This window comes from Cucurbita pepo, chromosome LG08, assembly GCF_002806865.2.
Source record: "Cucurbita pepo subsp. pepo cultivar mu-cu-16 chromosome LG08, ASM280686v2, whole genome shotgun sequence".
Taxonomy (NCBI): Eukaryota; Viridiplantae; Streptophyta; class Magnoliopsida; order Cucurbitales; family Cucurbitaceae; genus Cucurbita; species Cucurbita pepo.
The window spans coordinates 495,902-521,260 of NC_036645.1; the positions used below are offsets into that span (position 1 = coordinate 495,902).

Consider the following 25,359-nt stretch of genomic DNA (forward strand, 5'->3'; position numbering starts at 1 on the left):
TTGTCATCATCCCACCTTCTAGGAACAGCTGTCCCTATCCACGTCATCATGTCATGTATGTACATACTATCATCCATGCTATAACCCCATACATGCATGAAATAGAAAACAGAAAAAAATAATTATAAAAAAAAAGCCGCTTTTTCTATTCACTCGCTTTATAAACGGAGACCCATTTCTCCAACTCTGCCGCGGACACGTTTTACAGAACGAGAGGCGAGTTTGAAAAAGGAGAAAAAAATGGGAAGTGGTTTCTTCAGCGAATCTGAATTGTGGGTTTCTTCTGTGAATGAAGTTCGAGAAGACCCAGATGAGGATTCCTCCATTGAAGAGGGTGAGGAAATCGGGTCGGATTCGGATTTGGACGAGTCGGTTCAAATGGGGATGGAAAATTTGACGAAGAAGATGAAGAAGAAGAAGAAGAAGAATCATGTTTTGCTTGAGGGGTTTGTGGAGGATGAGGATGAGTTGATGAGGACGAAGAGCTTGACGGATGAGGATCTGGATGAGCTTAAAGGGTGTGTGGATCTAGGGTTTGGTTTCAGTTACGATGAGATTCCGGAGCTCTGCAACACTTTGCCGGCGTTGGAGCTCTGTTATTCCATGAGCCAAAAGTACATGGACGAGCACCAGAAGTCGCCGGAGAGCTCGACGGCGTTGGATTCGTGTTCGTCAGTGTCGAGTCCGATTGCGAATTGGAAGATCTCCAGTCCTGGTTAGTGGCTCTTTTCTGTTGGATCTTGATTTTGGAACTGGATTTGTTTCTTTTTCTCGTACATTTCTGTTCATCTGGATTCTGTAGCTCGTTTATGATTTGTAAGCAGTTTGAATCGAGAATGAGGTGATGACTGTTGAAATTTAGTGACTAGAATGGAGTTTTTCCAATAGTTAGAACTCTAAAATAGAATGGATAAGTATGAAAACTGACAGATTTAGTGTCTGTTTAGGTTTTTGTTCCTTACTGGTGGGGTGGAGGCAAAAGTTTTCGATTTGTCTTCACTCTAACCTGTGCTTATCACTTTGAATTCCGTGGGGATTCTCAATTTTACCTGTTTTATCTGCAAGTTTTTCAAGAACAAAAGACTAATATGCTCTCTAACTTATAACTTAAAGCTTATCAGATACAAACCATATGGTTATAATGCATAGGATTCCAGTTTGTATTTGTCCTTCTTTTCTCTAGATCACAATTTTTTTTATACCTTTTAAAGGAATGGTTCTGAATTTTTGGTGATGTTTGGTCATATAGGTGATCATCCAGAAGATGTTAAGGCAAGGCTCAAATTTTGGGCTCAGGCAGTGGCATGTACTGTTAGATTATGCAACTAAGAAGCATCATCACTAGATTTGGCAGAGAAAAAGGAATGCATCTTTTGCACTAGTAACCTTTAGCCTTATGGTGAACCGACTTGGAACGCGTCCGAGTAAAGATGGAACGAATGAATGACGGGTTGTTTGATGAGTCTGACTTATGAAGAAGAAGAAGAAGAAGATGAAGAATGTATCAGGTTTGAGATTAACCATACCCCAAAATGAGTCTGACTAAGATATATTTTGTAAAATATGTAGTTCTTTTTGTAAAATTGGGAATAAATTTATGATAATAATATGAATAAGTTCATCAAATCTATTTCTTGTTTTTTGATTTGGTTGGTTTAAGCAGTAGTTGATGGTTTTTATGCAGTGGGTTTGACTCTTTGAGAGGTTAGCTTCCATAACACCCAACCCAACACCCCAAGTCTCTTTCACTGACCTTTTTGCATATGCTGAGGTAACTAACAGTGTTAAATTAACCCATCATCAACTTTGGCTCTCTTTTTTCTGTTTTGACCCCATTTCTGAAGGTAACTGACACTGACTTTACTAACTATCAGGTTTTGTCAATGGAAAGCAAGGGAGAAATGTTCATTCTTTGTTATTCCAATGTCTGACTAGGGAAGTTCTTGGGTTTTTATTTTGAGTTGTAGATGGTATAATCTCTTTTATGCTATTCAACGACTCGAAAATAGGATCGAGACCAGGGAACATGTCGTCCCTGCTTATGATTTCTAGTCTCCCTTCGCGGCTTGAATGCCATAGAAGAAAAAATGTTTGTATGAATCGAAAGATTCTGAGCTAATGATGTCTTTTGTTATTAATTTTTTGTGTTCACTAGATAACGATTGTATTTTTAGATTTTTTTTAAGTAACAGGTGACCAAACTTTTAAAAAGAAAAAGAAAAAGAAAAGGCACTAACCTTTTGAGATTTTATTATTGTTAAGAAAGTTTCTTTTTTAAAATTTTTTACCATAAACTTTTATGTCCATAAAATTGGAATCTAAACTTTTTTACTCAACATTCAATTTATAGAAATGGTAAAAGTGGTCGACAATGAACTGACGTGTGCATTAATATGTTAATTAAAATGGACTCTAATTTTAGATTATTATGAAGAAGTGATTATAAAAAGCAATTCGTTCCAAGTTCCGAATAATTAGGTTGATTGGGCCAACTTCTGGAAACTTCCTGTATTAAGGCAGTCTAATAAATGCTATCGGTATTTTACTTTGATACTTCAAACCATATTTGAGCTTTTCCAAGCTCTTAGGCCTTGGCGTTTTATGTTGAGAAGTTGTGATTTGGCACGTAATTAATTTTAAGCTTCAATGATGGTTAAGTTGGAAAATTTATGTTCATGGACTGTGTTACTAAGTGTCTTCCAAATTATTGGGTTAATTTACCAAATGTGAAGTTTTGGTATAATGCATTACATGAAATTTCTGTTCATGTAATGCAATAGGGAGAGCTTATTTTCATGTGGTATATGTAGCATAAGACTTCACAAAGGGTTTTCTTAAGTTCAACATGTCAATACGGAGATTCGAACTCCCAATTTTTTGTTGAAGGGTGCATATCTTAATTAGTTCAAGTATGCTTAAGTTGACACAAGATTTCACACAAACAAAGAAAGAAATTCTTGTGTGTGGCTAAGACACCGGTTGGTGTTGGGGGAAGAAAAAAGAGCTTGATGTAATCACACAATTCAATTTTACATATGATCAAATGGACAAGAAGCGTCAATGAATTCAAACTTCACGGCATAACTTACATGCAAGGTCTAGAGAAAATACAAACCGGTTCGTACAAACATTCATAAGTGCATTCACATAACAACGAAAGAGTACTAAAAATAAGCACTGTTGGAATTTATTGGGTGGGTATGGTTCCTGACCTTGTTTTTCAAGCAGATTGCAACAGATTCTGGATATCTTTCTGCAGAATGAGGAAGAAACATAAAATAAGGCTCTTCATATAGTCTTGATCTATATAAAGTTGATCAGAGGAAAATGTACTAACCTCAATCTTGAAAGGCGAGGTGGTAGGAGCATATCTATCAACCACCTTTCCTTCTTTGTTCACCAAGAACTTTGTGAAGTTCCATTTGATGCCATCCCCAAATATTCCACCCTTTTGTGATTTCAGGAACCTATAAATGGGTGCTGCATTCTTCCCGTTAACCTCAACCTAACAAAACCACATTAGAAGCAGGTTTAGAAGAATCTTTTGGANGAATTAAAAGGAAGAAAATAAAAGGAAAACTAGAGAAAGGGAAGATTTGGAAAGAAGAATTAAATAGAATACAAGCAAAAGACAGAGAGTACCAAACTCATCCTAACTGTTCCCATAATTGGACAAACAAATGCCTAGTAACCAGTGTTTGTGGCATGAAAGTACTTGTCCTACTGCGCAAATAAAGTTCAAATCATATGCTTATTGAGTATCCTTATAAAACAAAATCTATTGCTGCAAACTGGCTAACTTGTATGCATTTAGTGATCTAATAACCATGAAGATTTGGCCCGCTTCAATTAATTATTTCGCTGAGACAAATGAATAATTCTACAATATTTGATATAAAAAATACTCCAGGATATTTAATATTCATAGTAGATTGTCACTATAGTTTAAACCTGATAATTTAAAGACAACTTGCTTTATTTAAAGTTTGCATCATATTATGATTACCTTATCAAATATGGGGAATTCAGCTTTGAACCTTGTGCATACAGTTTCCTGAATCTCCTCATTGCTTCCTGGCTCTTGTGCTGCAAACTGATTGCAAGGAAATGCCAATATCTCGAAACCTGCTCAGATAAGTATTGTTTAAACTAACCACAGTCTTGAAATATAGAACTTCATGAGTTTTGATGTTGCCATGAATTAAAGCCTGACCTTGATTTTTGTATTTTTCATACAATACATTTAACTCCTTGTAGTTTGACTGCGTTAAACCACTGCAAAACAACAAAGATCTTAAGAAGATTAATGATACAGTTCGACATTTTTATCAGTCTTCGACCCATTTTCACTTATTGATTTCTCTAACCTTATATAATGGTGGTTCTGTTTAATTCACTTTAAACATTTGCACATGATTTCATCTTCGTGAGTGAATTTGAAGAGTTGACAACATTCAAATAGTTCCATGAGAAAATAAAAATTACCATTGAGAAGCAACATTCACTATAAGAAGAACCTTCCCCCTGTATTGACTAAGGTTCACATCATTCCCTTGAATATCCTGCAAAGAAAACCATTTTACAATTCAGATATTCCCGAATAAAAAAAAGTTAACAGAACGAATTAGACAGAAAATCACTTCAATAAAGCAGCCAAAGTCAACGAAATGAAAAACCAGCTGTAAAACAGAAAGGATCCCTAGTACTTCGATTTGGATCTTACATGTCTGATATATCCAAAGTCAGTGGCGAACTAATAAAAAAATTGCCGAAATAAAAACAGATTAAACTGAACATCACCTCAATAAAGAAGCCAAAGTCGATGAAATGAAGAACGAGAGGTAATACAAAGGCTTCTCATTCTGTAGTTAAAACTAAGGATCCCAAATATTTCGAAGTAAAACAAATTAAAATGAAAATCCTCTCAACAAAGAAACCTACGCCAGCGAACGGCAATGCTATTTAAAGCCAAGAAAAGAATCCCGAATATTTCGAAGTCCGACAATTCAGATACTTCCAAAATCAAGGACAACTACTAATCGATGATCTACCGAATTAAACAAACAAATCACTTCAACAGCGAAACGAAGAACAACAGCCGCAGCAACAACAACAACGACACAGAAGATTTTCCATGTGACATCAAAAACCAAGGATTTCTAAGCAAACAGAGTAAATTAAAAAGCGATGAAGCTCAACGATACCTTGACAGTGAAATCATAAATGGAATTGGAGGATTCTTGAGCCATATTCAGAGGGAAAGGAGAAATTTGGGCTGTGCGATAGAAATAAAATGCTGATGCACAGAGAATCAAGAGCGATATCCAATTGACAATTTGAAGAAAATGCATTTGGAAGAGAATTCAATGTTCAAATTTCAACGCCGCCCTACGTAGTTGGTTCAGCGTTTGGTGAGAGCAAAAGAAAATTATTTCCTTGTTTACATCAGCAATTTATTAAATACCCATTTTTGGATTTATACGTTTAGAAAAATGACACGGCGGGTAAGTTGGTTCGGCTTTGCTACACATACGCGCCGACTTAAAAACCCTTCGTCACGGACAAATCAGCAACTGCCACGTTATATTGGGTACTCTAGAGAGTATTTGAAACTTTCCTCCAACTTCATTTATTTTCCATTTTTTCTTAATAAATAAAATATTGCTAACTATTTTTTTAAATAACATTTTCTCTTTTAATTTATGTTTTGGATAGAACGGAATATAGATAATAAGCTTTATTTTGTTGCTTCAAATTTTATAAATATTTAAATAAAAGAAAGAAAATTATTTTATCATTAATAATATATTTAAAAAAAATCCTCATTAATTAGTGACGACATTTACCTATATAAAAAAAAATATTTAAAAATTATTATGGCGAATTTTAATTTTTTTATAATAAAAATTTCAACTTTATTTAATACATTATGCTCGACATATATTTAATACTAATGTCATATTTTTAAATGAGCGTTGACCGATGAGTATTTAAAATTGTAATTTTTAATATGTGTGGCGTTTTACAGACCATACACGATTGATGTACAGTACGCTTTAAATGAGTGATGGTAGATCATTGATGTACTACTACTATACTTTAAATGAATTTTGAACGAGTATGATCGGTCAATGAACTATTAATACAATAATGGTTTTTCTGAAATATCTTTCTTTTAATGAACATCGATATACCATTGCTACACTAATGATGTACTTGAATTCCATTTAGAACGAGTAATGATAAGTAAAAAATAGGTTCGGTCTATAGGTTGACATTTTTTTGGTTGAGTCAACCCGACAAATTCGACCAATCTAAATAGGTAGTTATAACTCAATCAAACTTAAAAAAAAAAAAAAAATATTTAATATTAGTAAGGAAAATAAATGATTGGGGGACGTTTGATANAAAAAAAAAAAAAAAAAAAAAAAAAAAAAAAAGGAAACGAAGAACGGTCGGTTTAGGGGTCATACGAGGGCAGGGCATTCTGAAGCCGCTTCTCAGTGGGAAAGTGGAGAGGCGGGGTAGAGGAAAATGGAGGGAAAATTGAAGTCTCTTTCAATGGTTGGTGCTGGAGCTCTCTTCGGTTCTGTTTCTACCTTCTTCATCCTCAAGCTCATTAACAGGCAAGTTTATCAGTCGAATCACTTCTTTATTATGCCGTTTATTCCATTTTTGTATTCTTTAATCACACTCAAAAGCTTTATCTAGAGCACCAGTAATAGTCGCGGAAAATGAAAATAATGATACAGATACTCTGGCTATGTTTCCTCTTCTCTATCATGAAAAGAAGGATTCAGAAGCTTAAATTGCTACTGTGGGGAAAAACTGAGTAGTTTGATTAAGCTAGCTGACTAAGATGGTAGTTTGATAATTTGTATTATTGCAGGCGGTTAGCGAACCAAGCTGAAACGAAGGCAACCAAGCTGCGTGGTAAGTAATCGTTGCAAGAATACTGAACACAGGTTTCCTCCAGCCCTTGGCTTATTGCATTTGAAAGATTATATGATATGTGAACGGCTGCTTTTCCTTTCTCATCCTTTTGCTTGTTGGGTATGTTACCAACTTTTGTTTAGTCATTTAAATAGTTACTAGTGTTCTTTTGTAAACAATGTATCTTTGTAGTCTTTACCCTCTGGTCGAGCTCTCCCAGATTCCACTTTGTGGTGCGAAACTGCCTCGAGGTCTGAGATTGTGCTCCTCCTCCTCCTTTTTGTTTCTTTATTGTTTTTCGAGTCAATCCCAGAGAAGGTCTTGTGGGTATTCTTAAACAACTTCTGAAAGAGAAGGGGATGCATGCGTTTGTTTTTTATATGAGTCAAGAGGTAGAGGTACCAGCCACCCAAATTCTCGAGTTTGAATAGGGTTGGGGTTCCTCATATTGAAAAGTGGCATAGCTTCGATTTTGATGAAAATAGAAAGAATAGAACCTACCATCCACCTACATGTCAGATCTCTTAAACAACTTGTATCCAAAGATGAGAGTTGCTGAAGAGCCTTTTTTTTTTTTAACTACTTATGCCCAAAAGTATGACACACCCGACTTGAGTCCCAAAACTAGGTTGGATGCAGGGGTCGATCTTTATTTTATTACTCAAAGTGCTTCAAATCCATTCTCTCGACTCAACTCAACTCTAGTAGTCAACAGACTCACTATAGTAGTCCATCCGACTATTCTGGTTGAAATTACTACTCTAAGTTCTCTCAGTAATTTTTCTCCCTAGACCACTACCATGTTGGTCAGAAAATATTTTAGCTTGTCGATATACTGAAGTAATCAAATTAGCAGTCCCATTCCTTCGACACAAGGAAACGATCATTCAAATAATTCTGTTGTCTCATTCATGATTCCTGCTTTAGTACTTCCTGTGAATTTGTTTTACTAATCATTTAAAATAAGCTAGTTCTTATAATGGCTATTGAAGGTAATGGACATATGGTTGAGACCACTGTTAAGGGCAGTCCTGTTGTTGCGTGCACCAGTCATGGGATTTCTGATGTAGACCTTCTAACTGATGAAATTGTTTCCGAACAACTAACAAGGTATTTTTTTTCATTTGCTTTTCATAAATTGTTATACTATGATGGATTTGATATTATTTTTGGATTTTTTTTTTTGTGTCTCAAGTTTTTTCATTAAGATTCGTCCCTTTCTATTAGTTCTCTGATTATTTACTTGTGACTATGTGCATAGGGGTGCATAAAATTACATTAAAGGACAAATGACTAATATTCTCCTTAAATCTCCATATATACTAAAACACATTTCCCCCAATTCTGACAATTTTTCAGAATGGAAATTATGTAATCCAGGGTCTTTTGAAACCCTCATCGTTAATTATGCTCCAGCTTGATAGGTATACTCTGTTTAATGTTATCAAGTTTAGAACTCAGTGAAGCGAATTTAAAACGAGATTCCAGCAGTACTTCCATGTTTCAGCAATTCTTAATGTTCTCTAGGATGAGAGAAGTACATCAAGATAGTTGTCCGTCCATGTCTTCCTAAAATATTATGGAGGATCTATAGGCAACCTTGTAAATTCATCTCTTTCTTCAATAATTGTTTGACATTTTGAGATAGAGATCCTAGAACCCCTGTTGCTGCTATGATAACAAGTGAGTGTATATCACCTTGAAAGTGTCCCATATTAACATGCAATAAGTTTTTACTATTTAAATCACTACTTTGTTTTTTTGGGTTCCAGGTGTGATATAGTGTTATTATTAGGTTATATTTGTAATTATTTTGATTGTTTGTTTTATTAGTTTTATTTAGTTTTTTAAGTTTAGTGTAGTTAATCTTCCTTGGGTAAATATTGTTTGTTAACCTTTGTAATTAATTCAGTCTCTAAAGCCTAGTTGAATATAAAGGAATTGGTTCTCTAATGGGCACAATAAATTTTAGATTAATAAAGTAACTTGGGTTTTTCCTTACCTTATCAAGGCATATGTTTAGCATTGATGTGCTTTGCTTTTAACATGTTATTTATATGCCTATTGTCATTAGGAACATTCAGTTCTTTGGCCTTAGCGCACAGAAGAATGTGACTGCATCTTATGTTGTGGTAATTGGTCTTGGTGGTGTTGGGAGTCATGCTGCTATGATGCTTCTACGATCAGGGGTTGGCAGGCTTCTCCTTGTTGACTTTGACCAGGTCTTATACATATCTTTCAGGAGAATTGTGACTTTTTTTGTACAATCTGTTTGATTATACTTCATTTTTGGAACTACTGACTTCCACTGCTTTCTATCTGCAAAAGATTTTTTTTTCCCTTCTCATGATTGCAGAAGGCTTCAGTCATCTTCATTAGCTTTTATATTTGATATAATACTTCTATATAGTTACCGACCAATCTCGTAGCCTATTGACCTAGAGGATGGCCTAAGTGTTAGTCGAACCCTTGGTTAGAGGTTCAATTCCCAGTAGGTAAAGAGGAGAATTTGAGAAAAATACTTGTATATAGTTCATGTATTTTAGAATGTTATGAACCCCTTCCCCTTGTTCGTTATATAAATTGATTGTCAGTACATTATATGTACATTCAAATGTATGAAAAAGAAAACAATGCATTTATATTCTCTCTTGTAGCATGCATACTCATTTGATAATTGCTTGAAAAGGTATCACTTTCTTCTCTAAATCGACATGCCGTGGCAACAAGAGCAGATGTTGGTGTCCCAAAAGCTCAGTGCCTGAAGGAGCACTTTCTATCCATCTTTCCGGAGTGTCAAGTAGAAGCAAAAGTGCTATTATATGACGCAACATCTGAAGAAGAAATTCTTTCTGGGAAACCTGATTTTGTTTTAGACTGCATTGACAATATTGATACAAAGGTGACTATTTATCTGCAAGGCTGTAACAAATCTTCTTCTTCTTNTTTTTTTTTTTTTTTTTTTTTTTTTTTTTTTTTTTTTTTTTTTTTTTTAATTTAGTTCTAAATATTTAGCAGTGGTTTTAATATCGATGCCAAATTGATATATAGAGGTGATAAATAAGGATGATGGTATTTAGAAAATTAGTGGACTCAGAAATGTAAATGAAGCATTAATTCACTATTTATTGAGGTTATTTACCATAACCGTCTTCGTATATCATATGTGATAGGTATCACTTCTTGCTGCATGTGTACGTAGGGGCTTGAAAGTATTATCAGCAACAGGAGCTGGGGCTCGAGCTGACCCAACAAGAATTCGCGTGGCTGATTTAAGAGAGTCAACAAATGACCCATTATCTAGAGCTGTAATGTTTCTTGCATGTGCCGAGAATTTTTTTTAAGCTAAATCTTTTAATAGCCAGTTTCCTTCTTTAGAAGGCTGCATCAGAGAAGTTTTTTGTTTATGAAACATGTGTTAAATTGAACTCTTAATCTAGAAGAAAGTTGGTCATTTATTTTGGCCCACATTTGGAAATCAATTAGAAGGTTAGAGAGTCACTTAGTAAGTGAAAGACAGAATAATTTTTGTAGGTGAAACTCTTAAAAGCATTTGAAATACAATTTTCGTGATAAGTAGATAACTTCTTTTTCTTGTGTTTTGCTATTACTTATTAGTACGTCATTTTACAATTTTCCTGTTAATTATATTATAATGCAGCGACATTTTAAACCTCCTTTTTGAGAATTTAGGTTATGGCTATTTGTTAATTGTAGGTGAGGCACCGTTTGCGGAAGGGTTATGGCATTGAAGGGGGCATTCCTGTTGTATTCTCTTTAGAAAAACCCAAAGCAAAGCTGCTTCCATTCCAAGGACCAAGTGGAGAAGCCGAAAATCCGTCAGATTATCAGGTGAAGACCAGCATCCATTGGGGCTACTTTATGTACTTGCTTTCAAGTTTTACAATTCTTGACTTGACCATGAATGAATATATTCGAGTGTTGAACAATAGTGGGTAGGTGTTACACTAAGAAAATATTTCTGTGAATGCACATTCTGAAATTTTATCCTGATATCAGATAGTACCTGGGTTCAGAGTTCGCATCATACCTGTTCTAGGCACCATCCCTGCAATTTTTGGACAGGTAATGGCCTCATATGTTGTGACACAACTAGCAGGGCTACAAGTGGAAACAGAGCCTGTCGTTAATTTGGACATCGAACATTATAGATTGCTTCATCAGCGACTCATTGAGCATGAGGAATCATTGTATGGTACTGCCATGCAAGTCCAGGTGTGCAAACTTTGATCAGAAGATTTATTTAATTTTACCTTTGATCGGAAGATTTATTTAATTTTGTAACAGCTAGCAGATATTGTCCTCTTTGGGCTTTCTCTTTCGGACTTCCCCTCAAGGTTTTTAAAACGCGTTTGCTAGGGTGAGGTTTCCACACCCTTAAAGAATGCTTCGTTCTCCTTCCCAACCAATGTGGGATCTCACAATCCACCCTCTTTCAGGGTCCGGCGTTCTCGCTGGCACTTGTTCCCCTCTCCAATCAATGTGGGATCTCACAATCCACCCACTTTCGGGGCCTAGCGTCCTCGCTGGCACACCGCTCAGTGTCCACCCCCTTCGGGGCTAACCGTCGTCGCTGACACACTACCTGGTGTCTAGCTCTTATTCCATTTGTAACGGTCCAAACCCACCGCTAGCATATATTGGCCTCTTTGGGCTTTCCCTTTCAGGCTTCCCCTCAAGGTTTTTAAAATGCGTCTGCCTAGGGGACATTTTCACACCCTTATAAAGAATGCTTTGTTCTCCTCCCTAACCGATGTGAGATCTCACAATTCACCTCCTTTTGGGGTCTAGCGTCCTCGCTGGCATTCGTTCCCCTCTCCCGTCGAGGTGGGATCTCACAAATTTTGTACTTGTTATTTTCAAGTTTCCATTGTCCTTTTTTGTTTTCTTTTGGATTTGTTTGCATGGATGCATGCTAGTTTCTAGGTTAATTTAAAATCATCAATAAGTGGAGTGATGACGTTTTCTGATTTGAACATGTTCACGATGGGTTTGAGTGTGAGAAGTACTTTTATTCCAGTTATTCACTTTTTAGTTTCCATGTCTGAATGACTCATCAATAGATGGCATCTTTTTTGTCAACTACAACCTATCATTCTATTGTTGTTGGATTCCAATTCTTAGCATTCTAATAATGTATCTGTGTCTTCTGGTGTCATTTACTGTAGGTAGATGTTGAAGAAGTGATGTTTGTTGCAAAAGAGCTCTGGCATGGAAGAAGCGCAAGAGACCAATTCGCAAAAGATGTTGGACGGGGAATGTGGCGAGCTATTAATGAATTAATGCTTGTGAGGTATGAATAGCTTTCCAGGTGGTGTTACACTGTTGCCTAATATGCCATAATATTTGTTGTGGATTCAAATAAAAAGGTATCTGGGCCACACTTTTTCTCGTTTCTTTGAACATGAACACATTATAACCATCGCCATTTTTAAAATTATGTAATTTCTTTTGGGTTTTATATATCTTATTGAGGAAGATAAACATATATTTTACTCGGAATTCTATAAAATCGCATTGATAGATCAATTTCTCTGGTGCTGACATTTTTTGTGAACAAATTAGGTGGGACAGAGCAAAACCAGCATCCGTGGCTAACTTGGTTCTTTTGAGGTTCAAAGAGGTAATTCAGCTTTACTCGTTATATGAATTTCTAGAAATTAATCGTAAGAACAGTTGAGGATTGTTGGGAGGGAGTCTCACCTTAGCTAATTTAGGGATGATCGATCATGGGTTTATAGGTAAGGAATACATCTCTATTGGTGTGAGGCCTTTTGGGGAAGCCAAAAGCAAAGCCATGAGAGCTCATGCTCAAAGTGGACAATATCATACCATTGTGGAGAGTCGTGTTCAACTAACAATGTCTTATTGTGAAACTGACTAAGCATTTCCAATTTTACTGCAAAGTGCAAAAAGCAGCCATGGTCCGCTTACTACCCACGCTGTCATTTGCACTTGTTTGTTTATGCAAGTAAATTGGTGAAACCGACCTTGTTTTCATTTTCAATGGAAAAGGGAATTGTGGAATAAAAATTCGATTTAAATTTTATTTTGTTCTCAAACTCTCGTAGTTATTTCATTTTCGTTCTTATACTTGATGTACATTTTGTTTTGGTCCCTCAACTTTGAACGTCCATTTTGGACCATAATGATTTCATCTTGGTTCTAAAGTACCTATGTGAATCATAAGTAGCTCTTTATGATCGATGAAAATTTTGATTCTTTGATGCAGGCTGATGAACATGAGTCAGCCACCCTAGATGACATAAAGGAAAACGAACCCGAATTCTTTACAAGGGTAACCGGTGTTTTGAAGCGAGCTGAGATGGAATTTTTCTTATGAAAACATAGGATTTATTGCTTTTATCCCCAATATTATCATTTTTATACAGAATTAGGTCGGTTCTTCACATCTAGATTTTGTTTCATGTTTTCGGTTTCATCGAGTTTAGTGAACATGCATTCGATAAATGCGTATTTGGATTTTGTGATCGGAATAGTGAAAATTTTGAAAGTACCGACATTGTATGCATATTTTAAATTAAATAGTTTTTAAATGAGAAAGTTATATTAGAAAAAGATGACAACTTGCAGCTGGTGGGCAACAAAATTGTATTAGTATTACTGAATTTCATGTGTTCATTTGATATTGGAAGGTTCCAATCTTACGCCCACTTTGCTACAACCTCATCTGAAACCAACGGTAAAACGACGTCGTTCCATATAAGGAGGAATATGGATGCGATAATGGCTTTGGCCAAGGACGGTTGCGCCCGCATGGTTCATATGGTGCTGCAGCAACGATGGTGGCTTGCCGCCCCCGCCCGCGGCTGCATCAAACCTAAGGGAAGATGACACCGCATTTATATATATATATATATATATATATATATATATATATATATATGTATGTATGTATATATATTATTTTTATTTCTTATAAAATGTTATTAAATTTATTACAATATATTTACATTTTTCAATACACAGAAATTATCATTTAAGATAAATACAAAAAAAGAAAAAAAAATTATGAAGATTGAGATAAGTGATAGGGACGGTGATGTAATTTTCCATTCCCTCGTCGTATGGACATTCTCATGAGAACGGGTTTTGTGGTTACTTTATAAGGTTTTGGTTTTATTAGATTTTTTTTCTTGAAGTTCATGCAAAAATATGATCGTAAAGTTAGTGTAAACAATTATCAACGGAAATTTATACGAATATTAAATTAAAATTCGATAGCTATTATAAAATTTTTAAAATATGATCGGAAAAAAAAAGTAAATAAAAATAATTATTTTTTAAATTTAAAATATTCATCTAAATTCTAGTAACTTTTAGGAGTATTTTTCTTTAAAAGGATTCTAAAAAATTATTAGAATCAAGATAATATTTAATTATCCTCCCTCCCTTTTCTACGTGTTTTCTATGTTTTTTTTTTATTATTATTTTATTTTATAAATATAATTAAAAATTAAAGTATTAGGAAAGAATGATGAAAGTAATGAAAGTGCATTAGGTAAATGATCTGAAATGATTGAGTTGTGTGTGGAATGGTGAATGATCTCTCCCGCTGAGACTCCATCGTTGAAGATTGAAGCTTGAAGCTTAAAGAATCACACAGAAGACGAAAATGGCGACAGAGTTTCCTCTGCTTCATCGCAAACAATTTTGAAAGTTTCCATTGGAAACTACGAGAACGAACACGCCAATTCAAAATCTCCTGCTCCACTTTCTCACTCTCCAAAAATTTCACTCTCTCACTTCACCAATTGCTTAGGTAATACTAACATTCAACAATTTCGTTACCATACCAATGCAGATTGTCGTTTTTGTTCATTGCATTCGTCGATGATCTTCATTTCTGCCCTACTTCATCGGGAATGCTTCTCGTTTTCGTTATTCTTACGGAACTGAACTATTTATTGTATTAGCTGTAATTTTATGAGGTTTTTGTTGCTCGGGAACTTCTCCATGAGCCATTTGTTCGTCAAGGTTTACGCTCGTGTTTTTGTTTGTTCGTTTTTCATTTAGCTGAGTGCCGTGTGGTTTTTCGTAATTTGATTATGTTTTTTTGCTCCGCAATCTGAGATGTTTGTTGAAAGTTATGAATTCGCATACTGATGTGAAGATTTGGCGTTAACAGGCGCTACGAAGAATATGATCAATCCAGCAGACGAAAATCACGAACAAAATTATGCGAAACGTTTCTCGATTAGGTGAAATTCTGCATTCTAAAGTTCTGAGGTGTAAATTTTACCATTATTTTATGTTCTTGGACGCTGCATTCATATGCTATTCTCTCCATCTTGAGCATGAGTTTTATTTTTTGGGATTTAACCTTTATCAGATTTAAAATTTCATGAACATTTCCCCCTTTTATTGTTCTTAGAAACGGAATCAAACGAGGGAATTTTGTTTAGTTTTTTTCTCTGTTTGAAAAAATATTGGTTTCATTGCACAACTTAACGATCCAAATGGATGCCAATACGATGAAATAAATTGTTTCTGTTGTTATCATATGGTCAAGAAGTTCCTCAGCTCGTTGCAAGTTGAAAAACTTAGCTGGTCTAGCTACTCTGGTTTGTTTTCCTTCCTTTATCCATTTTCTTAAATTATATATATATATAAACCACAGTCCACTGTGGTCTCTGTTAGTATAGACTATATAGTCACTTGAACATGGTCTAATCCGTTAGGGTCTGTACTAAAAGGATTAACCACAGCCCACTGTGGTACTCACGGTTGAGGATTATTGGGAGTCCCACATTGGTTAAGCCTCAGGGGAGACTTATAGTGTACTTTGTTCGAGGAGAGGATTATTGGGAGTCCCACCTTGGTTAATTTAGTGAAAGATCATGGATTTATAAATGAGAAATACTATCTCCATTGGTATGAGGCCTTTTGGGGAAGCCCAAAGCAAAGCCATGAAAGCTTATGCTCAAAGTGAACAATATCATACCATTGTGGAGATCTGTGATTCCTAACATTCACTTCCTTACTTCAGTCCGAGGATCCTCGATAGGTTGATCCCCTATCAGCTCATGATAAGTATGTTCTTTGTCAGAGTGATATATATCCTCCGGGCAACGAAGTTAGGGCTATCGAGTTGGGTTTCTTTACGCATGCAGCTTTGTTGGGATCTTGGACGGCAGTCAGGTCCACTTCGAGAATGGTTTGGGGTACCAGTGCGCAGTCTATGATATACCAGAAATCTATATCATAGACTGGGCTGTGGTCTAATAGCGTCTTAGATCATTTTTTAGTTAGATTTTAGCTCATGGTTAAAGGAAATTATAGTCTATAGACCGAAATCTAATATTTAAAATCGAAATGTGTTTTTTTTTTTCTTTTCTTTGTTTCAGAATCCATTATTTATATTACCAGCTAGTTTTTAACAATTTTGGACAAGACTTGGCTTTTATGTCGCTTCTGATCATCTGTTTGCAGACAGTATACCCTTTCTTGTCGTCAAAAGAACATATTTGATTGCTGGCCATTTCCAGACAAGTACCTGCTTCTGTGTCAGAAGCATGGTGTTACCGATGTTTTGCCACCAATTCATCCCCCTCGTAGTGTCATTCAATCATCTGAAGATGACCACTCGATTGATTTTAAGCCAGACAACAAAAATCCCATTGTCATTCAATCAGCGGCTACAGAATCAAACAATTCCAGAGAAATCTGTTATTCATCAGGGATATCCCATGATGTTTCTTTTGATATGTTGGGTCCTCAAACGAATACAACTTCACATTCATGTCTCGATGTTGAGAAACAGCCAATTTGGTCGGTGGATTGCTCGAGAATGTCGAGGAAAAATGACAGGAGACGAAAAGGGAAACAAAAGAAACGGTTGATGGTGGATATTTTGGCAGTGGCAAAGCCTTGTAGTTTGGAAGATGTTTATGAAATGAATAGCGAGAATGTTGATAAAAATACAGCTGTAAAGAAAGGGTTGAGAGGAGTTAAACAATCAGCCATTGTTGACCATGGCTGCAACTCTGAGCTTGCAGAGGATTGCTCAAATGGAAAGCTTGAAATTCATGGTTATGAAGAAGAATACCCCAACTTGTTAGGACAAAACAGATGGGTATTGAAAAGTCAAACTCATAGGCTACAGATCCAAGTTTAAAGCATTAGTTCATTTCGGCTTTATGCAAGGTAATATTTATTTTTCCATTATTCTTCGCTGATGATTGCACCTTCTTTCAAAACATTATATACATAAAATATATTTCATTTGATCGATTTTATCAAATATTATAGACTAGGAGTGAGTGATTATACTGAACATATAGAGTAGATGAATCTGTTTTATGGTTCTAATATTTGTGCATTCAGGAACACAACAATTAACATGCTAATACAATGATAGAATTGCAATATATCACATGTGGGTGTTTATTGATTTTATAGCTCGAAGTCTCATATAGCAATCCATTTTGATCACAGTTTTGATATTGACTTCAGAAGTACTTATAAAGGGTATAAAAATTAAACAAAATATTGTTATTAACGAAACTCAATTTTAAATTGTGAGATCCCACCTCGGTTAGCGAGGAGAACAAAACATTCTTTATAAGAGCATGAAAACATCTCCTTAGCAGACGCATTTTAAAAATCTTGAGGGAAAACCCGTAAGAGAAAGCCCGCTAATGGTGGGCTTGAGGCGTTACATAACTAATAGGAGAAACTACATAATAAACGCATGCAGTATGTTTCTAATCAAGAAGTGATTGTTAATGTTCAGCATGCATAGAGTTGCTTCTTTTGTTATGTTTAGGGTTTAGGGTTTTGGCACCCCAAGCTCTGTTGTGTATTACTCATTGGCTTTGAGTTCTCCGTTGCTGAAGAAGATGCAAGCATGCATGCATATCTGATCTTAAATTCTTTTGCAGTGCAAATTATGTTAGAACAAATTTGAGGGAGCACTGTATATTTTCCAGCAAAGGCAGCAAGAGCCTTCAATTAACAGGGGCGAGACTGGGGAAGACCTCTATGCCTTGAGCAATATTTCTGTTGGTATTTATTTGTGTAATGCAAATGAGGAGGTAACAAACTTAAATGCTAATTATTTGAGAATTCAGGAAATTTTTAACACACCAAAAATGTTAGACCAGAAAGATTGTTCAGAATATGTTGCATATTTATATGTATGAGCTGCTAGTTGGACAAGGGTTTACCTTAGTTTTCATAAAGGCTGGTTTCTTATGGTCCAAGTTTTGTTATTATTTGATGTGTGGAATTGCCGCTTAACAAATACTCTTAGAAGGATGGGGAAATTTCTATGTTATGCAATAGGAAGCAACTTGTCTATATATCTGTCTAAAGTCTCATGCTTAAACCTTTGGATCCACCAACTTATTTTCTTATCCTATGCCGACAAAACCAACATCTCAAACACTTAGCAAATCCCTATTTAAGTTTGCTAATAGCTTGGCGCCATGGTATAGGTTTTGCACATTTGACTATTTGGTTCACTTATAGTTTGTCCGTCCAATCGTTCCATTCATCTTCTGCAAAATTTAGCTAGAGATGTCTATTTAACTTATAGAGATCTGTCTCAAACAGAGATTATATTTGGTCTTCTGTCTTGCCCAATAACCCGAATAGAGATTAACTAGAGATTTCTCCCTGTCAGCTAAATGGGATCAAAAGGGAATTATATTCTTCATTCCTGATCTCACCTCACCTTGCTTTATATGTATATATTTCATTTGTTTGAGATGTTTGTTGAAGATATTTTTTGAAGTCTCGTAGAATAAATTATGCTGCTAGAACTACGTATTATATGTTACTTTATGAAATGTGACTAGATTATTAATTATTTTTTAAAAAACTAATATTTCTTTAAAAATTTAGAGAAAAATTCATCACTGGAATGAGTCTCAATTTTGAGAAAAATAAATGAAAAATTTTATGATGATAAAATTGAAATAGGTGGCGGAGACAGATCGAATAGGGCTTCTTCGTTTCCACCCATATACATCTCTAAATTTAACTGCACCCTATAATCCACACCCTATCAGCTCATCCCGCAGCAATCCCAAGCAAGGCTGCACCTCTGCACTTTTCATATAAACATCATCATTTTTCAAAAGCTAAGCATCATTTAGATTAAACTTCAGCACCAAAAGCCATAACCCAACCTTGAGGACAAAATTTCTCATGCTTGAATTCACCCTGATTGACTGGTGCCTCAATCTTTCAGTGAAATTTGAAACTTCTCGTGCATGTGCTAGAATGAACACTTAGCAGACAATTAAGCCAGCTTGTCCACTGAAAGAGGACAATCCCTCAAGAATTTAAGCAATTAAAACTACAAGGGTTTGGCGTTTCAAGTTTGCACAGAATTTAGAACAATCTACGTATGAAGTTGTTTAGGACAATGGAAATTCCACGTATCTTTATAAGGGTAAGCCCTCGTAGCCTTATATCAGGTAGAGATGTGTTAACCGTCGTCTTATATACCTACGATCTTCTAGCTTATATAAAAGTTTGGACGACGCATGTTCGATAAGAAAGAACGAAGATGCTCACTTTTTGTCATGGTGTGGCTTTTGAAGCTCATCCTTCAACGTTCAAATCACTTTGGACACCATTATCAAACATGAACTTGCATACTAATCAAAGGCTTATGAATATGAACGAAAAAGGAATGGAGATGGAATTTTTGTGCTTTTCTGATATGGTTGCTAGCTGCATATCATATTATCTATTATTTGAATTAATTCATGAGGTTGCTAGCTGGATAGATATTCGGATGGTCGAACCTCCATATCCTATTCTTTAACGTCTTAAACGTCTCAGTTAGCAATTAAGGTTCGTCCTTCGAGACTCACCTCTCTTATTTTAATTGATCATATTGCCAATACTCTCGAGTAGGGTTCATCGAAAGTTCCGCTCGAAGATTAGGGAGATCCCTTAGATATCCCGTTTTTGTGCCCAAATCAAAAAGGAAAAAAACCCAGCTTCTATTAGGGTCTCTCGAGAAGGAAATACATCTTAGATATCATTAAATGATTCTATTCATAGAAAGGCCTCGAAACCTAATAATCCTTATTCCATAATATATTTTAAGTTAGCTTATATGATATTAATTAAATTTTTATAGAGATTAATAATAAATAATATTAGAATTTTAGTCCACTAATCATTTGACACGTGGCAAGCAGGCAAGCAAAAGTCAGGGAATCTCCGTACAACTGCTGGTGAAGAAACCGATGAAACGGCCGACCAAATCGCCGCTTTCTTCCGTTCTCAAATTTTTTTCAACCTCCACACGTGGACTTTCCCACCCCAATCACACTCCTCTACCGAAAATACCCTCACATTTTCCATTTAATTACGCCCCTATTACACAGTCAACCATGACTCGATCCATCTAGGTAAATTCGAAAATAGCGAGAAGTTGAAGGGCTCCTGTGGATACTTTAGCTCTTTGGAGTGCAGGTCTGAATCGAAGCTTCTCTGTTCAGCTGTGAACGTTTCTTTCTTGACGTGGTATTCTCTTTTGACTTTGATCGGAGACCGATATCTTTTTCTGTGAAATTGCAGAGTTTCTTCATGCCAGTTTACATCTCTGACTATAACTCGTTTCTGGGTCCTCGATCGTCTCATAATTCCGCTCGATTTTCCCTTTGCCATTGCGATTAAGCTCCGTGGGTGAGTAGCTTTCTTTGATTTTATGGGGTTTTTGTTTCTCTGTCTGATTTGTTGGATCGTGTTCTTTATGTATTTGGCGATTTGGGTTTGATTGTCTTTTTGATCTTCTGATGTTCTAGAGCGGTAATTTTGTTTTCTGGGTCCTGATTTCTTGGAATTTTGGTTGAGTAATCGAACTGTTTAGATCAGTTTTTATTATTGCCTTGTTGATTGCTGGATTTTCATTATACAGAGATTGAACTTCACTGTTGGCTGAATCTGTATTCATTGGATTTGAAGTGGTGGGTCTGGTTTTGTTCTTCCCTTTAGATCTTCAAACCTCTACGTTTACATTGGGTTTCGATTGTTCATGGATCAACACTTATTTCCTTCTTAATTTGTTTTTCCTGTGGGTAGAGAAGATTAGGAACACAATAGGTGTTCTTGAAGAAATTATGAAGCTGGAAGAAGATTGAAATAAACAAAGCTTGGGTAGCTGTGGTTAGAGGGAGTTTTGTTTTATCATTAGTACTATCAAAACATTATATATGGGAATGTTCAGTAGATTTCATCTAAGTGGCTATCTCCTGGACGGAGTTTAGTTTTGGTTCAGATCTCAATGCCTTTCGGTCCCACGGTCGTCGCCAAAAGGTTGGTCGGTTTCCATGAAAGTTTCTTCTCTCAGGGGGCAGAGTCTTCCCATGTTGGTTGAATGTTTTTCCAATGGACATTAGTTTATTTACTTCGGCTCGATGTTTCGAGATACTTGAGGAGAGTGACATTAAACAAAAGTTGCTAATCGAGTCTGTGGCTTGCCTTGATGGGACAAGCTTTTAGAGTTGCAATCCAAAAGTCGAGCTATGGGTGCACGTTTAGAACGTTAAACATCCCTTGCTCCTTGCCTTTTCTTATGACTCTTGTGGCTCATTAGATTGCTATACTTCTTAGGAAAACATGAAGTACATAGTATTTAATCCTAGTACACCTTAGACTGTCTCTATCCCTCCTCCATATATGTTCGTCCTCCCTGAGAGGAAGCCTCTACCTTCCTAGTACATATGTTTCTTTATAAGGGTGTGGAAACCTCTACCTAGCAGACGTATTTTAAAAACCTTGAGAGGAAGCCCGAAAGGGAAAGCCCAAGGAAGGCAATAACTGCTAGTGGTGGGCTTGGACCGTTACAGAAAAAGTACGATATGATTCATGACCTTTCCTCAATCAACCATACGATATTTTGATGGTTTTTGCCAATTGGTATCCTTTTTTTGGTTCATTCTTGGTAAATCACATTGATTTTCTTTGGTTCTTTATACATTACAACAAGATTTACATATAGGTGCTTGTAATATAGGTACAATGAGAGCACCATCATTACTTGCGCAATGCTTGCCTGGTTTGGTGCCCCAAGATAAAGGAAGCCAGAGCACTCCCTCCATTTCAGAGAGAGATGTCCATCTCCCCTCACCAGCTGTAGAGATTCTCCCTTCAAAGGCAATTCTTCTGTACTTTTCTTCCTGTTATTGCCAACCACTTTTGGGAATACCATTAACACGTTCTTCTCCTTTGAGCAGACAGCTCATCCCTACAAATATGCAGGGGAGAACGTCGATTTGCAAGGTCTCAATGTTTTTAAGGTACTTCACTAGTTCGGTTCGACACTAGTGGTAATTCTTGAGGGAAAACCCGACAGTTCTTCACTTGTGCTAAATGGTGTCCTTGTCTCCAGGGTAGAGTTAGTGTGGCTGATATAATTGGCTTCAATGGATCAGAGTCTATATCTTCAAAGCCTGAAGGTATATCTATGCTTTCTACACTCGTACACTCATAAGTATACATGTCTTTAAGTTTGAAGCTTATCTTTATTTTATAGGCTATCTGAAATCTTGGGACAGTTCCATTGATCTTGTTAATGTCCTTAAGCATGAGATTCGTGACGGACAGCTGAGCTTTAGGGGCAAAAGAGTACTTGAGGTAATAATCCATTGTGGTCGAGCGGGGCATGCCATTTATACGATAAATTAGATTTTGAAACATTTTCGTGTCGTGTTATTATACACATTATGATTTTCAAGCTAACCTCTTTAGTTGGTGCTTTGCAGCTGGGTTGTAGCTATGGACTTCCTGGAGTTTTTGCTTGCCTCAAGGTACCTCATCGTTAATCCGTCTCCATCCGAACGTTTTTTAATAGTATGCTCTGCGTCTGTTTCTAGTTAAATAAGTTGTTCTCGAGTGCAAGTTCGGTTGACTGAAGCAGCAGTAGAATCTTTTGTTATATGTTATTGATCAATACTATGATCTTGATAAAGATCTAATGGACAATATCTGCTAGCGTTTTAAAACCATGAGGCTGATGACGATATGTAACAGGCCAAAGTGAACAATATCTGCTAGCGGTGGGCTTGGGCTGTTACAAATGGTACAGTCACCGGATAGTGCGAGACACTAGTCGGAGTAGGGCTAGACCCTCTCCATAGTAGACGCGTTTTAAAAACTTTGAGGGGAAGCCCGAAAGGGAAAGTTCAAAGAGGACAATATCTGCTAGCGATGGGGTTGGGCTTATTCATAGTATTAAAACAGGGAATGGAAGTGTGGTTATAGCTGAGTTTTCAATCTTGTTACAGGGAGCAAGCATAGTGCACTTTCAAGACCTGAGTGCAGAAAGTGTTAGATGCACAACCATACCGAACGTCCTTGCGAATCTCGAACAAGCTCGGGACAGGCAGAGTAGACAGGCAGAGAGTCCCTTAACTCCGTCCAGACACAGTTTGAGCCCATCGGTACATTTTTACGCGGGCGATTGGGAAGAGCTCCCAACAGTGTTGTCCGTTGTTAGGGGTGATGGATTTGAAGGACCTACTGGAATGAGCTTGAGCTTCTCTGAAGAAGATTTTATGGATGGTTGCAGCAGTCAAGATGGTAGCATCATTGGGCATGAGTCTTCCTCGAGGAGATCGAGGAAACTATCGGGAAGTCGAGCATGGGAGAGGGCGAGTGAGAGCGATCAGGGAGAAGGTGGATACGATGTGATTTTAATGGCGGAAATCCCATATTCACTCAACTCTTTGAAGAAACTATACAGTCTTATGAAGAAGGTAACTAACTCTAAAGCGACTTGAATAGTTTTTACAAACATCGAATACGTTGTGAAAAATCGTCTGTTTTGGTGAAACTTTAGTGTGTGAGGCCACCATATGGAGTGTTATACTTGGCGACCAAGAAGAATTACGTCGGTTTCAATAGCGGAGCGAGGCATTTGAGGAGTTTGGTCGACGAGGAAGGCGTTTTTGGAGCTCACTTGGTGAAGGAGATGACTGACAGAGACATTTGGAAGTTCTTTCTCAAGTGATACAATGGCTTTGCTTCTTTCATTGTAAAATCTGTATTTTTCTTTATTTCTTCTCAATTTTGCTTCTTTATTTCTTCTCAATTTTGCCTGGATTTCTCTTACTTTTACTGTAAAGTATACACTCGCTCAGTTAATCTAAGATTGAATGTTGTTATTGTTCTATTTTTTGTTTTTACGACCTAATTGATTCGGGTCTCCTTCTAGCCTTCTCCACACCTCTGTGGTCCGTGGTCCGTCAAGACAAATGCTTTGGTAGAGCAATAAATCAATCATATATATGTATTTTTTAAAATTTATAGACTAAAATAAATACCAAACTTGTAATTAGATGTATTTTTAAAAATTTATAGACTGAAACTTGTAATTTAAATTTATTATTATTATTATTTTAATTATATTAAGCCTAGGTCCATAAACCAGTAATTTAAATTTATTATTATTTTTTAAAAAAATTATATTAAGTCTATGTCCATAATAATAGTTTGCAAAGAGTTAATTTTTATTTTTTTTAATAATTTTTTTTAATTGGACTAAAAGTTCATATTAATATTATAGAGATATTATGAGAATTTAAAAAATATATATAAATATAAAACAAAATAAATCTTTCTAATAACCAAATAAATCTTTGGTAATTACAAATAGAACAATTTGGTAATGACAAATAGAACAAAAGAAATCAAATTCAAATCTATTGTTTAGTGGATAATGTTTTGGTTATGCACAAAATATGGCTGCGGTGGCAGCTGTTCAACATTGGGCACGTAATTATTGAAATACTCGTACGGTTGGGTCGGATTTGGATCCATGCGCGACGGGGAATAGTTTGTCAACAATGGCCGTGGCGGTGGTGGTGGTGGTGGTGGTCGTGATCGTGTTCGTGTTTCTGGTTGTGATTCTAAACGAGCATACACCTCCGACAATAATTCGGGATCGACCGTATCGATATCATGAATACTCTTTCTTTTTCTCTGTTCTTTCGGTATTTGTTGGCGAGTGGAAAACTTTTGAGCGTGACTAGCTACTTGGATGTGTGTTTTTGTAAGCACGACTTTATTTGCGATGCTTTTCCAATTACCCGAGCCAAATATCGCCATTCCTACTAGAAATAACCTGCACAACAAAAAAAACACAATTATTTCATTTTTTTTAACCACAGTTATTACACAAATTACACAGTTATTTTAGTTGTTTTACTTGTGCTCGTCAATTGTCCAAATTATCCTCGTTTTTGATGATTGGCTGACTCTGCCATTGTTTGCCGCTACAACATGCCTCGTATTATTGGAGCAAAAATTGATGACATCTGAAAGTAAACCAGTACTCTCCATCGGAGTCGGAGCCAGAGCCAGAGGAGATAAGTTATTGTAAGTGGAAGGAGCACAAAACGTCATTATTTCATAGCTATA

The 25,359-nt window shown here is 36.2% G+C and overlaps 5 protein-coding genes across 7 annotated transcripts; 4 read left to right on the forward strand and 1 right to left on the reverse strand.

Annotated features, from left to right (window-relative positions):
* Window positions 1–165: 165 nt before the first annotated feature.
* On the forward strand, window positions 166–2,153 carry LOC111801110. 2 transcript variants are annotated; one of them, XR_002816083.1, is made up of 4 exons: window positions 166–715; window positions 1,250–1,508; window positions 1,685–1,771; window positions 1,875–2,153. XR_002816083.1 is itself a non-coding variant. In XM_023685094.1 (2 exons), exons 1-2 carry the CDS (start codon window positions 241–243, stop codon window positions 1,327–1,329), a joined length of 555 nt encoding a protein of 184 aa, XP_023540862.1. In that variant the 5' UTR covers window positions 166–240; the 3' UTR covers window positions 1,330–1,622. The 2 variants fall into 2 exon arrangements, 1 of the variants encoding a protein (XP_023540862.1); XM_023685094.1 differs by lacking the exons at window positions 1,685–1,771; window positions 1,875–2,153 and having other exon boundaries at window positions 1,250–1,622.
* Window positions 2,154–3,005: 852 nt separating this feature from the next.
* On the reverse strand, window positions 3,006–5,450 carry LOC111799661 (probable phospholipid hydroperoxide glutathione peroxidase). The gene is made up of 6 exons (XM_023683093.1): window positions 5,205–5,450; window positions 4,486–4,562; window positions 4,214–4,275; window positions 4,007–4,125; window positions 3,338–3,505; window positions 3,006–3,253 (listed from the first exon to the last, which is right to left on the reverse strand). The coding sequence occupies exons 1-6, from the start codon at window positions 5,349–5,351 to the stop codon at window positions 3,221–3,223; spliced, it is 606 nt and encodes a 201-aa protein (XP_023538861.1). The 5' UTR covers window positions 5,352–5,450; the 3' UTR covers window positions 3,006–3,220.
* Window positions 5,451–6,448: 998 nt separating this feature from the next.
* On the forward strand, window positions 6,449–13,393 carry LOC111799649 (tRNA threonylcarbamoyladenosine dehydratase). Its single transcript, XM_023683075.1, has 11 exons — window positions 6,449–6,626; window positions 6,890–6,933; window positions 7,926–8,043; window positions 9,008–9,155; window positions 9,623–9,835; window positions 10,107–10,241; window positions 10,651–10,785; window positions 10,954–11,169; window positions 12,123–12,247; window positions 12,520–12,577; window positions 13,187–13,393. Exons 1-11 carry the CDS (start codon window positions 6,535–6,537, stop codon window positions 13,295–13,297), a joined length of 1,395 nt encoding a protein of 464 aa, XP_023538843.1. The 5' UTR covers window positions 6,449–6,534; the 3' UTR covers window positions 13,298–13,393.
* Window positions 13,394–14,447: 1,054 nt separating this feature from the next.
* On the forward strand, window positions 14,448–18,179 carry LOC111799818. Its single transcript, XM_023683297.1, has 4 exons — window positions 14,448–14,737; window positions 15,104–15,176; window positions 16,408–17,121; window positions 17,859–18,179. The coding sequence occupies exons 2-3, from the start codon at window positions 15,118–15,120 to the stop codon at window positions 17,090–17,092; spliced, it is 744 nt and encodes a 247-aa protein (XP_023539065.1). The 5' UTR covers window positions 14,448–14,737; window positions 15,104–15,117; the 3' UTR covers window positions 17,093–17,121; window positions 17,859–18,179.
* A 2,159-nt stretch (window positions 18,180–20,338) lies between these two features.
* On the forward strand, window positions 20,339–24,112 carry LOC111799578 (histidine protein methyltransferase 1 homolog). 2 transcript variants are annotated; one of them, XM_023682963.1, is made up of 9 exons: window positions 20,339–20,412; window positions 20,518–20,625; window positions 21,956–22,095; window positions 22,176–22,238; window positions 22,331–22,397; window positions 22,475–22,575; window positions 22,704–22,748; window positions 23,226–23,696; window positions 23,780–24,112. In XM_023682963.1, the coding sequence occupies exons 3-9, from the start codon at window positions 21,961–21,963 to the stop codon at window positions 23,948–23,950; spliced, it is 1,053 nt and encodes a 350-aa protein (XP_023538731.1). In that variant the 5' UTR covers window positions 20,339–20,412; window positions 20,518–20,625; window positions 21,956–21,960; the 3' UTR covers window positions 23,951–24,112. The 2 variants fall into 2 exon arrangements, with proteins under 2 accessions (XP_023538731.1, XP_023538730.1); XM_023682962.1 differs by lacking the exon at window positions 20,339–20,412 and having other exon boundaries at window positions 20,419–20,625.
* Window positions 24,113–25,359: the final 1,247 nt, after the last annotated feature.

What these genes read in the sequence shown, in the direction of transcription:
- LOC111799661 (XM_023683093.1), bottom strand. Translation starts at nt 5,351, where the DNA reads ATGCATTTTCTTCAAATTGTCAATTGGATATCGCTCTTGATTCTCTGT. An exon ending in GTGAATGTTGCTTCTCAATG is followed by an intron (nt 4,276 to 4,485) that starts GTAATTTTTATT and finishes GTTGTTTTGCAG; the next exon opens with TGGTTTAACGCAGTCAAACT. An exon ending in AATTCCCCATATTTGATAAG is followed by an intron (nt 3,506 to 4,006) that starts GTAATCATAATA and finishes TGGTTTTGTTAG; the next exon opens with GTTGAGGTTAACGGGAAGAA.
- LOC111799649 (XM_023683075.1), top strand. Translation starts at nt 6,535, where the DNA reads ATGGAGGGAAAATTGAAGTCTCTTTCAATGGTTGGTGCTGGAGCTCTC. An exon ending in GTACTGCCATGCAAGTCCAG is followed by an intron (nt 11,170 to 12,122) that starts GTGTGCAAACTT and finishes CATTTACTGTAG; the next exon opens with GTAGATGTTGAAGAAGTGAT. An exon ending in AATGAATTAATGCTTGTGAG is followed by an intron (nt 12,248 to 12,519) that starts GTATGAATAGCT and finishes TGAACAAATTAG; the next exon opens with GTGGGACAGAGCAAAACCAG.
- LOC111799818 (XM_023683297.1), top strand. Translation starts at nt 15,118, where the DNA reads ATGATCAATCCAGCAGACGAAAATCACGAACAAAATTATGCGAAACGT. An exon ending in GCGAAACGTTTCTCGATTAG is followed by an intron (nt 15,177 to 16,407) that starts GTGAAATTCTGC and finishes ATCTGTTTGCAG; the next exon opens with ACAGTATACCCTTTCTTGTC.
- LOC111801110 (XM_023685094.1), top strand. Translation starts at nt 241, where the DNA reads ATGGGAAGTGGTTTCTTCAGCGAATCTGAATTGTGGGTTTCTTCTGTG. An exon ending in TTGGAAGATCTCCAGTCCTG is followed by an intron (nt 716 to 1,249) that starts GTTAGTGGCTCT and finishes TTGGTCATATAG; the next exon opens with GTGATCATCCAGAAGATGTT.
- LOC111799578 (XM_023682963.1), top strand. Translation starts at nt 21,961, where the DNA reads ATGAGAGCACCATCATTACTTGCGCAATGCTTGCCTGGTTTGGTGCCC. An exon ending in GAGTTTTTGCTTGCCTCAAG is followed by an intron (nt 22,749 to 23,225) that starts GTACCTCATCGT and finishes ATCTTGTTACAG; the next exon opens with GGAGCAAGCATAGTGCACTT. An exon ending in TATACAGTCTTATGAAGAAG is followed by an intron (nt 23,697 to 23,779) that starts GTAACTAACTCT and finishes GTGAAACTTTAG; the next exon opens with TGTGTGAGGCCACCATATGG.